This window comes from Sinocyclocheilus anshuiensis, unplaced genomic scaffold (genome assembly GCF_001515605.1).
Source record: "Sinocyclocheilus anshuiensis isolate Anshui unplaced genomic scaffold, SAMN03320099.WGS_v1.1 scaffold867, whole genome shotgun sequence".
NCBI classification, from domain to species: domain Eukaryota; kingdom Metazoa; phylum Chordata; class Actinopteri; order Cypriniformes; family Cyprinidae; genus Sinocyclocheilus; species Sinocyclocheilus anshuiensis.
Genome location: NW_015542363.1, coordinates 77,730 through 90,399, shown reverse-complemented (window position 1 = coordinate 90,399; position 12,670 = coordinate 77,730). Strand labels below are relative to the sequence as shown.

General features: G+C 43.0%; 1 protein-coding gene across 2 annotated transcripts in view; it reads left to right on the top strand.

Annotated features, from left to right (window-relative positions):
- Positions 1-6,909: 6,909 nt before the first annotated feature.
- The window catches only part of LOC107692015 (macrophage mannose receptor 1), a 17,398-nt gene continuing 11,637 nt past the window's right edge, over positions 6,910-12,670 (top strand). For both annotated transcript variants that reach the window (XR_001634611.1, XM_016490886.1), the window contains exon 1: positions 6,910-7,191. Coding sequence is in view for 1 of the 2 variants with exons in the window: in XM_016490886.1 (XP_016346372.1) it covers positions 7,165-7,191 (27 nt within the window). In the remaining variant the exon portion in view is untranslated. The remainder of the gene's footprint in view (positions 7,192-12,670) is intronic.

The following is a 12,670-nucleotide window of genomic DNA, read 5'->3' as shown; positions in this document are numbered from 1 at the left end:
ACTACAAGTAGTCATAAAAAACATCTAAAACAAAAATGGCTCCCAGCACAACAGAAATAACACAAAAATAGATTGGAATTATTACATTTTACACATCTTATGTTTTTTTTATTCTTTGGCAAGCTACGATAGAGGTTTTCGGTTTTTACATAAATCTTTTGTGTTTTCATAGTGCTGATTTTGGCAAATACAATGAAAACCAATGTGGGTCAACTTGACCCCTAACACGGAAGTTGTACCCAGTTTTTGAACATGACAGGTGTGTTCAAAAAAGTAGATACTATTTACACTGAGTATGAAAGTGTAAATAACAAATACAGGAGCTTCTTGCTTACCCTAAGTGTACGTAGTAAATTGAAGTATATACTGTTCGTACTAAAGGTACATTTCTGAGCAATGGTGATTGGAGTTAAAAAACCTTTGACAACAAAGTTAATCATAGTTATTCTGATGTTTCTCAGATCAAGGGCCAGTACTAGTTACTGATGAAGAGATGTCCTGGAAACAAGCCCAGAGTTTCTGTAGAGAAAACACTGGAAACTGGAAAAAGTCAGTTCAAAGTTCTTGTTTGGTTTTGTTGACATATTAGAGTTAAAGGTTTTTACTGAGGGGATTTTGGATTTCTCTTTTTATCACTACATAAATCAAAAAAGCTGTCAACAGACAGATAAACAATACATTTTCACCATGTTTCAGGATTAAAATGTTATAAAACACATGTGAATGATATATCAACAAACCCCTCAGTAAAATCCTTCAGAATATAGAGAGGAATAAAACTGTTAAGTTTGGTGTCTGTAAGGGCTGCTGAAGTGGAGAAACAAACTCATTTTGAGAAACCAGCATTTAAAGATATGTATTATAATTGAAATCTACAGGTACAAATACATAAAGTGCAATAAAATAAACATTTAAATGTATATAGAACGATAGGTTTCCTACTCGGAAATGTTGGGCTTAAAGAAATGTTTCCCACTCGTAATTCCAACTTTGAGGTGCCATTTATGTGAGTTCAACTCATAAAAACGATATTTCTGTCATGACTTGAATGCATCAATACCTGCTCAACATGGTTGTAATGGAGCCGACGAGACGAGAGGCGTACGGATCCATATGCAAGCTTTTATTAATAAACATGGTCAAAAAACACAGGCAGGGTCGAACAACAGCAAACAGGTATGGCACAGGCAAGACAAAAGAGCAATCCAAAACGGGCTTGAGTCAGACGACAGCGAACGTTATCCAGAGGGCTTGACGAGAGGTAATCCGTAAACGAGAGCAATAGTCCAGGCGTGGGGCAAACACAGTCCGAAACGGCAAGGAAAAAGGTCAATCCAAGATACGCGGGCAAGAATCAGAAACCAGGAAATCAGGAAACACAACGAGACTAGACTAAGACTAGAACTAGGAACTGAGACTAGGAACTAGAAACTAAGACAGGGAAATGGCTCCGTAAAGTGCTATCACTTGGAGAGCGATAAACGCAGACAATACTCGGCGTTGAATGGGGGTGTGAGACTGATTTATATAGTGTGTGTTATTGGTAGCAGCTGTGTGTGAGGTTTCAGGTGAGCTTGTGATTAGTGCAATGGAGCATGGGAAATGTAGTCCAGGGTGATGTGTAACAGTCTGTGTAGTGTGAGAGTCCATGTGGAGAGCAGGTGACCTCTGGTGGTGAGTGAACGGAAGTTTATAGACCGGATTCGTGACAGAGCCCCCGCCCCAAGGATGGCTTCCAGTCGCTTCCAACACAATGTAATCCAGGAGGGCGGTGGAGCGGAGGCGGAACAGGGGGAGGGACAGAGGGCCAGGCCCACATGGAAGTGGAGAGACAGGGGACTTAGGCAGAGCCGGCAGAGCAGGGCACCAAGGCAGGACCAGCGAAGCAGGAAGCCAGGGCGGAGAAGAGAACCAGGATAGAGCCGGCGAAGCAGATGGAGCTGAGGACAACCACAGCAGAGCAGACGGGTCCGAAGGTCCCCACGGTGGAGCAGAAGACCACCAGGTCGGAGCAGAAGACCTCCTCGGCGGAGCAGAAAACCACCAGAGCAAGACAGAAGACCACCAGGCCGGAGCAGACGGAGCAGGAGACCACCACGGAGGAGCAGATGAAGCAGAAGACCACCAGGTCAGAGCAGAAGACCTCCACGGCAGCGCAGAAGACCACCAGAGTAGAACAGAAAACCTCCATGGCGGAGCAGAAGACCACCAGGGCGGAACAGATGGAGCCGGGACCCATGGCAGAGACTGGGGCCTAGGGAAAACTGAGACACAAAAGACAGACAGTGCATCTATGGCATCAAAGGCTGAGGCAGGGAAGGCAAAAAGTTCATCCATAGTTTCCCTGGAGACAACTGAACAGGCAGACAGTTCATTAACAAGCTCACTGGCTGAAACTGGACAGACAGACAGTTCATAATCAACTGCATTGGCTGGAATTGGATGGACAGAATGTTCAAACTCAAGCTCATTGTTTGAAACTGAACAGACAGATGGCTCAGAATCAGACTCATTAGTTGCAACCAGACAGACAGATTGTTCAAAATTAGACTTATTGATAGAAACTGGCAAGAACGACAGCTCAAGACCACACTCAACAGCAGATTTCAGACAGATAGACAGTTCAAAATTGGATGGATTAACAGAAATTGGACTGGGAGACACTTCAGTGACTGAAACTAAACAGACATTAATAGAATCTGCACAGACAGATGGTTCAACATCAGACTCATGGAGGGAAACGGGACTGGCATATGATTCAGGAACAGATTCATTAGCAAGATTTAGACAGACAGACAGTTTATTAATGGTCTCTGGGCTCGTGACAGGGCTAGCATGGCAGACAAAAGGTTTGTTAATGGCCCCTATGGCCATAACAGGGCTAACAGAGCAGGGAAAAGGTGCATTTAAGGCCTCAGTCGTAACAGACTGGGCTGAGAGCTCCCAGGGAAATCCCTTGGCTGAATCGGGGCAAAAATAAAGTCCATGTACTGTCTCTGTGGTTGTTACAGGCATGGTTGGGAGTTCTAAGATGGCCTCTTTGGCCGACTCAGAGCAGGACATGAGTTCATAAATGGCCTCCTCGGCCAGTTCGGAGCAGGACGAAAGTTCATAAATGGCCTCCATAGCCATAATAGGACAGGCAGAGAGTTCACAGACGGCCTCCATAGCCATGATAGGAAAGGCAGAGAGTTCACAGATGGCCTCCATAGCCGTGACAGGACAGGCAGAGAGTTCACAGATACCACTGACACCTCTGGAGGTTCTGCAGTGGATGCCGCCACCTCTGGAGGTTCTACAGCTGTACCATCAGGAAACAGGGAGAGTTCATTAGTATTCTCCTTAACAGGACAGGTACAAAGTTCAGCAATGGTTCCTTCGCGACATGACAGGCTGAAAGGGCGTTGCTGGGCGCCACCACCGCACAAGGAGCTGAAGCGAGCACCTCCGCCTCGGGAGGTTCTGCAGCATACGCCGCCATCTCTGGAGAAGCTGCAGAGCGCACCATCGCCTCGGGGAACACAGCAGCAAGCGCCACTACCTCGGGAGGATCTGCAGCGTCAGCCGCCACTTGCAGCCCAAATACACCATAAGGCGATCCCCAATGTGGGAAGCGCTACAGACAGGGGAATCAGTTCAGGAACAGAAAGGTCTGAGATAGCTGGTTTAGGGATACCAGCTGCACGTGCTGACACCAGCGGTGGATCCTCCATGCTGGATGCCAGTCTGGGAGACTGAAAAACTGACCTCGAAGATCTGGGTGCAACAGAGAGGAAGCGACAAGACTCTGGATGATCAGCTGTGATGTGACGGGACTCTGGAAGATCAGCTGTGATGTGATGTGACTCTGGATGATCAACTGTGATGTGACGTGACTCTGGATGATCAGTTGTGATGTGACGGGGCGCTGTTGTTTCCGCCATTTTGAGATCAGGCTCCGCTGTCACCGCCATTTTGTGAACGTGCTCTAGTGCGGCCACCATTACACAAGTGAGTGCGGGGTCGCGTTCCACCGTGACACCCACAGTGAATAGAGAGCCAACAGTCAACAAAGCATAATCCAAAAATTGGCTGAGTGACAAACGCGGACCCTCGTGTCTAAGCTTAGACTGAAGAGGTTGATTGATTCCATCACAGAAAAACTCTGTCAAAATAATGTCTGGTAACTTTGAATAGTGAGCGATGGTTAAAAACTCTCGAATATAGCTCTCCAGTGATCGTGTGCCTTGTTTAAGGGTTACTAGTAATCTTGTAGTGTCCATACCTAGCCATTGTCCATTTCCACTGGAAAAGCTGCTGAATCCTTGTGTGGCCAAGTATTCTGTAACGGAGCCAACGAGACGAGAGGCATGCGGATCCATATGCAAGCTTTTATTAATAAACATGGTCATAAAACACAGGCAGGGTCGAACAACAGCAAACGGGTATGGCACAGGCAAGACAAAAGAGCAATCCAAAACGGGCTTGAGTCAGACGACAGCGAACGTTATCCAGAGGGCTTGACAAGAGAGGTAATCCATAAACGAGAGCAATAGTCCAGGCGAGGGGCAAACACAGTCCGAAATGGCAAGGAAAAAGGTAAATCCAAGATACGCGGGCAAGAATCAGAAACCAAGAAATCAGGAAACACAGCAGGTGACCTCTGGTGGTGAGTGAACGGAAGTTTATAGACCAGATTCGTGACAATGGTCTTGACATCATGATATTTTAACTGATGGTCTGTTTCTTTAGTGTTGTGTTTTTAAGATGTTGTTTCAAGTTAATATGTTCATAGCTTTACCCGTCTCTTTTTGAAGGCCTCAATAGCAGCTTTAAATATGTGTGCTAAATTTACATGATAGAGGCATGAGCCCGATTGGACACATTACAGTTATGGACTGAAGATCTGTCATGCTGGCCTTGGAGTTTCGCTTAATTATGTCAAGAGCTGAAAGTTTATTCATAGTACATTGACATTGTCTACAAAGAAAGTTTCGTTCGCTGTTATTTTTTATAGTTTGCCTGGACAACAAAAAACACAGATTATGTCTATAAACAATGCAAAATAAAATGATCTATGCAAATTGCGCTTTAATGGTTTCATTTTTAAACTTTGTCAATTGTCCTTCTGGTTCATTGGCTTTATGTAATTAGCTAAAAATAAATGACTGGTCGTGAATTTACATATTGCTTTTAAATTGTAAGAAAAACATAATTGATGATATCTTTAGTTTACCTGACAGATAACCTTAACAAAAGTACACTTACTTTCATAATCATTTCCATTAGTCATTAGCAGAAAACTGTGTGATGCTTAACAGGCAGTCATGAATATTCAAATTTAAATATGAGTTATGTTGATTTTTTTTTTCTACAATGTTTTGTGCAGGAACTTTTGTGTGTATTTACACTTTTTTTGTGTCTGTGTTCTTGTTTATCAGCCAGAGCGGTGAATGGATTCTCATGTGCAGAGTATAAAGATGTGTTTGCACATTCATGGCTCTCTGTACTGATCTCACAATTCAGATAATACTCTTTGATGTTCTTTCAAAATTTTAAAGCAATTATTTTGTGATAAAGTCATTTCTGTTTTGAAACTATTTCTTTTGAGTCTTGTCATGAGTAAAATATTTAAATAATGCCCACTCGAATGCCTTTCCTGAACAAACGCTTTCCCATGCAAATGTTTCCATTCGTCCTCTGCAATAAGTCTTCTGTATTTGTGTAAATGCATTTGTTGTGCATCGTTAGTTGAGCAAATGATGAATAGCTATGAACTCATTAACCTTTAATGATGCTGTTTTTACATAAAAAATGCAAAACAGCTGAAAGTTGACCAAAAGCTGAAAAGTATTGTGTGTGTGTTGTTTGTTCACACCTGCTCTTGACTAGTTTTCCATAAATGGTGCATCTCTGTCCACTACAACGTACTGTTTTGATCTGGACAGTGATGGAGCCAATATTTTATTCTCAGTATTTTAAAAGCATAGAAAGTGTTGTTAACAAGTGTTGCTTGAAATAATTTCCCTTCTAAATACATGGTCAGTTTTGAAGCAGCTTGATCATTTGTGATTGCAGATCTTTTCTTTGGAGGGGCAGTGTCATTGGAGAAGGCATTGTGTAATTGCCTCGATGTCAAGGAATCACTTTCAGTGTTTTACAACCGTCATGACTAACTGTTCGTGGATACCCCTTCAATGGTGGCTTCCCCTCCATTGACTTTCATTCAAACACAACAGCTTTTTTGAATGTTTGTATTTTCACATTTATCTTGGCGACACATGTAGGTAATAACACGCTTGTAACTGCACGTCACTCCTCCGGTTCTACTCCCCTCGTTCTTGTTCTGAGTGGGATTCGAACAGACATTTCCGGCATGGGAGGTGGTGCGCTAACAAGGAATGTCATGGTTTCCCATGCAAACAACTTCCTTTTCTCTGGATTGATTCTCTCTTTATTTGTGTAAACACATTTGATGTGCATCATTAGCTGAGCAAATCTTCACACCATGAATTACTAATGCTGCTGTGGTCAAGGAATAAGGACAATACTGATTTCAGTACGCAAATCAACAGGGGCGTGTGTTCACAGCTATATTTTAATACAGGGTCCATACGTTTTTAGCTAGTCTATGGATAAGACCTCACTAACCCAAGCTAATCTCAGCAGCAATGGAGCAAAGATTGATTCATTTCTTTTTGCTCTCAGGTGAGTGTATTTTTGTGGATGAATGTGATAGTTTGCCAGTAAGTCACATTTTATTGACCGCTGAATTACTGGATTTTTGTACTGATTTTGTATGAACCCCACACCCTTTTTTTTCCAAACAGGGTTTCTGTCAGTCATTCTGTGCGGCTCACGTGAGTATATTCTGATCAAAGAGTATAAAACATGGGACGAGGCTCAATATTACTGCCAACAGAACTACACTGACCTGGCCACTGTCCAGACCAATGAAGAGTGGAGCCAACTGGACAAGTTGAGAGATAAACTACAATTTTACATTTGGATTGGACTGTATGACGATGTGAATGCATGGCGCTGGTCTTTGCAAGATGAAAGTGTGACTTACAATGTCACAATGAAATACAATGGGATTTAGATCAGCCGAACAATTTGAATGGAAAACAATACTGTGTAAATCTAAGGACGACTGGATACTGGTGTGATCAAGCCTGTAATTTGATGTATCCCTTTTTTGCCAAAGTGATGGTAAGACTCAACATCCTGAGTTCTACAGTTTAGTATTTATTGATTGGCATATCTTTTTCTGTAGCCACTTTTAATATTGGTATGGAAATCAACATGTCAACCCAATGGACGATCAGTGGACATCACTTTTATTTATGGACTGACACATTGGTTTCTGTACCAATTTTAGTATTATCGATTGACATTAGTTGGTAATTTCAGTATTGGCACAGAAACCAATATGTCAATCAGTGGACATCACTGCAATATGTTTTACATTAACTTAAATGTTTTAGTTTAAAATATGGGTAGATATTATTTTATAGTTTTATTCGTTTGGTATTTGTAGTTACATTTTATTCCTCAATGATCTTAAGTCAAGACACTACAGGATTAAAAAAAAAAGAAAATTGATAGATTTCACCATACTTCCCCAGTTTATTAATCACAGTACATTAAGACAAATGTTTTTCAAATGTAATTTGCATACATTTCCAGATTGTAAATCTGAACATTGTATAAAACCAGGTTAAAAATTCTTGTTAATTTTATTGACATATTAGAGTTAAAAGTTTTTACAGATGGGATTTTGGATTTCTCTTTTTATCACTCCATAAATCAGAAAATACTGTCAACAGACAGAAAACAAATACATTTTCACCATGTTTTTAGGAATAAAATATTATAAAAACTCATGTGAATGATATATCAACAAACCCCTCAGTAAAATCTTCAGAATATAGAGAGGAAGAAAACGGCTAAGTTTGGTGTATGTATGTGCTGCTGAAGTGGAGAAACAAACTCAAGTTGAGAAAATAGCCTTTATATATATATATATATATATATGTGTTGTAATTGAAATCTACAGACGATAATAGATCAAGTGTAAGAAGCTAAACATTTAAGTATGTATTTTGGATGTTTTCCTTCCACTAATCTGAATGAAGACATGTTATGGAAGCAAAATACACCAAAATCTCACCAGTACATGAAAACGGTTTTGCTTGTAGCTTATAGTCTTAAAAACTTGAATTTGATTTTAATAACTATGCAACTACTAGAGTTTTTGTATAAAAAAAACCGTCTCAGGTTACGTATGTAACCATGGTTCCCTGAATAGGGAACGAGACACTGCGTGTTCTAGGGGTCGCTATGGGGAACACCTCGTGGTGACCCGTGTCTGAAGCATACATTGAAAAAAATATATTATTTTAAGGGAATACGACCAAGAGCCTAGAATCATACTAAGTCTTGGCCTGTCACACAGGGGGCTACCGCTTGCTCTGCATATGCTGAAGGAACTGTCTCAACAGACCCCTAGTAGCAACACCCTGTTAAAAGTGGGTATCCAGAGGATACATAGGTGGAGTGGTACCCAAGGCGGAACCGCGGCTTAACCAGCTCAAGAAAAGGCACGAAGCTGTCGCGCGAAGCCCTCAACATACAGGATTTTAGAAAGAACACAAAGTACTAGCGTGCGAACTTACCACAGTGTGGATTTTAGAAAGTGTACAAAGACTTCACGTGCACACTTACAAGAAAGCACCATGCTCACAATAACCCTCAATGGTGAGGGGAGCGATGCTTCAAAAGTGTGTCAACAAGAGACACACTGGTTGAGTGGAGCCCAAGGTACCGGAGTCTAAACCAACTCAGAGAAAGGGAATGAGGCTAATAGCCCGTAACCCTTACCATACAGGATTTCAGAAAATTGTGCAAAGTATAACGTGCCCACTTACCACTATGTGGATTTTAGAAAGTGCGCAAATTGTTCAGCGTGCACACTCACCACCATTTGGATTTCAGAAAGTGCACAAAGCTTAGCGTGTGCACTTACCATAGATTTATAATCCCCGTAAATCATAAACAGTCTCTCCAAAAGTGAAGTTCCTGATTTTCCCCTACTGTGATGTCACAGTAGGGACAAAGCCCCACCCGCGACTGGTGAGAATCTGCCCTATTAGCATAGACACAGCCCTGAGTGAGCTGCACACAGTCTGCCATGTTTATATCATCGCTAGAGCAGCTAGTGATATGTGTCAGCGACATAAACATTATAGCTGCTCTGTTGTTGGCTGTTTGTTTGTTTGTTTTTTATTTATATAGCACAGTTTAATACAACACCAGGTTGCACAAAGTGCTTAACAATATCACAATAAAATTACATAAAAACAAACATAGTCACAAATAACAACACAAATCACATAACAACATAGGCACAATTTAGAATAACTAAACCTGCATCACTACAACTTCTCATTAGTCTTTAACCCTTTAGGCGCCAGGGTTTTTTTGGAAAAATGCTGGATTTTGACATCAATTTGTATTTGTATATTTACTGTATATATACTACCTTATTTGTATATTTGTATAGTTGTAAAAAATGTTGGGCATGACCGAAAGTTTATGTGGGGTGTAAATATACTAATCTAATTTGCATATTACGACGTCATCAGGGGGCGGCCCTCTTGAATGTCATAATATTCAGGAAATAATATATATTGAACTGATGTTTGAACTTATTTGCATGTTTTTTTTTTTGTCTTGTGAATGGTTGTTTGAACTTATTTGCATGTTTTTTTTTTGTGTTTTTATCCTCATTCCAAATGATCAGAAACGAGGAAACCAACAATAAAACAGGAGAAAGTACTAAATTATTGCCATATTACTATACTATATGGTAGTAAAACGCATGTGAACAGTAGCCTACTTTTTGATCAGTAATACAAATGAGATATTACACCATATTAGGAACTACAGTCTATTTTATTAAGTATGACGTCTTGTCGCAATTTTGCGACTTTGGCGCTAAGAGGGTTAAGAGCTTCCCAAGCATCTGTTCACAGATACCCGGAAGTACTGAGCCATACGGGAGAGGCAAGCTCAAATGCAAGCCTCTAAGGCGAAGGGAGCACTGCCTGAGACAGCATTACACAAGAAGGTTCTCGCAAATGTCACCTATACTTCCCGCTCGATGCCTCAGCAAGAGGGGATATCCTGGTGACCAGGAGGCCCCTCAGGGCGACCTAGATACGGTATACCAGACAGGGCAGCCTGAAAGCATAAGCCCAGCCCGGACGCCCAGGAAATTCTGCAGTGCCGTGCCGGGGGCCTCATGATCAAGAAGGCTCCCGCAGAAGCCTGTGACCTGGCCGCATGATCCAGGAAACATGAAGCCGAAACCATGCTATCATACCGTCTGGACATCATATCGACGAGTGAAATAAACACTGCAAGTCGAGCACCCAGTTTCTGAATCCAGCAGTTATTTAGAAATGGATCGTACTCACCCACCATGGTTCCCGCGCCACGTTCAGGAAGCGACCGAAGCCTTTAGTCCAGATCATGAGTAAGGTGGTCACTATGAAGCCATAGAACCAATCAAAACATCATAGGTCCAGCACAGGAGACTGTAATGCAGGAAGTTCCCACCTAACCTCATCAGGTGGAGAGATGGTGGTTACAGGGGAATTAGGAAGGGGAAGATAAGGGCAGATATAAAACCCCCGAAGGAAATGAGTAGATACTCAAGTATTTGAAGGCCGCTGAGCGCGCCTTCGCCTCCCTGAACTTCTCGACCACCGTCTCAATGGAGGTACCAAAAAGTTCGGAAGGCGAAACCGGAGCATTGAGAAGAAATCCCCTCTCTTTCTTCCCGATATCTACCAGGTTCTCCCACAGATGTCTCTCCATCACTACCATAGCCGCCATGCGCCATCATGTGCAACGAAGCGACAGCCTGACCTGCTGCTGCGTATGCCCAAGCGAGATTCAAGCGAGATGTGTCCGGAAGGGGTTTAGATGGCAAGGAGGGAGTTTTAAGAGAGGACATCTCACCCATAGAGAGATAGCTGGCCAGCGTCTCTTCTACAGGGGGCTATGGTCAGAAAGATAACGCTCATCGAGACGACCCCGTGGCGCCACTCTCTTGGCCCGCTTCCACGGCAAGTCTAACCTCGCCGTGGCACAATCCATAACTTCCAACAGCTCATGAGCTCATTCTCCTCCGTGCCTCAGCAGCGGCGGGTCCTGAACCGCGGGAAGCAGATGGCTGCCCCTCTTTCCTCAAAAAGAGAGACAAACGAGAGTGGAGCTTTTTCATTGGAAAACGCTAAGCAGTGCACGCAGATTGCCCCATAGCGACCCCTAGAGGACGCAGTTCGTAGTTCCCTTGAAAGGGAATTTTCTTGATCTATAATAATCTATAATGATGCAATAATCAGTATAACTGTCACAAACGAGACTCCCACAGTGCCTCCTGCTCGCCACCAGAGGGCGCTCTCCCCTGAGTATTGAACTCCAATTCAGACTTCATTTCCAACTCTGTTCCTGGCTCTGATTGCACTTGCACCTGACCTGCATTAGTGGACTATTTGTACAGCTCTCAGACTCTCCCTCATTGTGAAGTCTTGTATTACCCCGGTGTGCATTTCTGAGCATTTCTTCCCGTGTCTTGTCTACCAGTGGATTACCTTTGGATTGTTTATTCTCACCATGATCGCCTGCCACCTGCCCTGAACTCTTTAATATTGTGAACTGATTATTTATTCATTGCTGGTTGTTGGTTAACAAACAATGAACATTGCAACAAAAATCCTTTACACTTCATGGGATTTCCGTCAAACTTATAGAGATGGTCCTCACTGCAGAACACAAAAACCAGGGGGCGAGGTTGGATCCAGATCCAACTCCTCCCACCTTACATATACCTAAACCCACCCGTCTCCATCCCCTGATCCCTAAACCCACCCATCTCCACCCCTAAACCTACCATCTCCACCCCCTAGATGTGGATCCAACCCCGCCCCCTGGATCTTTGTTCTGCAGTGAGGGGCTACTGAACTTATCTGGGAGAGCCAGGCGAGGGTTAATGGAAGGAGCGGAAGGAGGTGATGCGTTAATGCTAGGCTGACTAAGCGCTGGATCCGGAGGTGAGAGACGTATACTCCGAAGCGCATCAACAAGCTCCTCCGTCAGTGTCGTTAGTCGCGCCAGCTGGTGTTGCTGAACAGCGAGTTGGTTCGCTTGAGTGGATAATTCCGTGGTTAGATGAGCCAGAGCTGCTGGATTGTGTGTTGGCGAAGTCTTCTGTAACGAGGCTTCAACAGAGTGAGGATCCATTTGCTGTTATATTGAAAACGTAGTAGAACAGGCAGGGTTAATCACCATCAAACACAACAGTAAAGATGAGACAACTCGGAATCCAGGGACGGCATGAGGTCAGGGCAGGCAACAATTAATCAATAATCAGTTCACAATAGCAAAGAGTCCAGGGTCAACGCAACGCGTAAAAAGACAGTATAAGTAATTATAATCCGTAATTAGGTCCCCACTGGATGCAACAAATGCCTCGTTTTTAATGGGTTTTAATATTTTTGTCTCGTCGCTCCGGCCGGGACACAGGGCATCACAGTATGGTGAGGGGCGTAACATTTCTGTCACATGCTTGAGGTATTCGGCCAATCACAACGCACTGGATAGCTGGCCAATCAGAGCACAC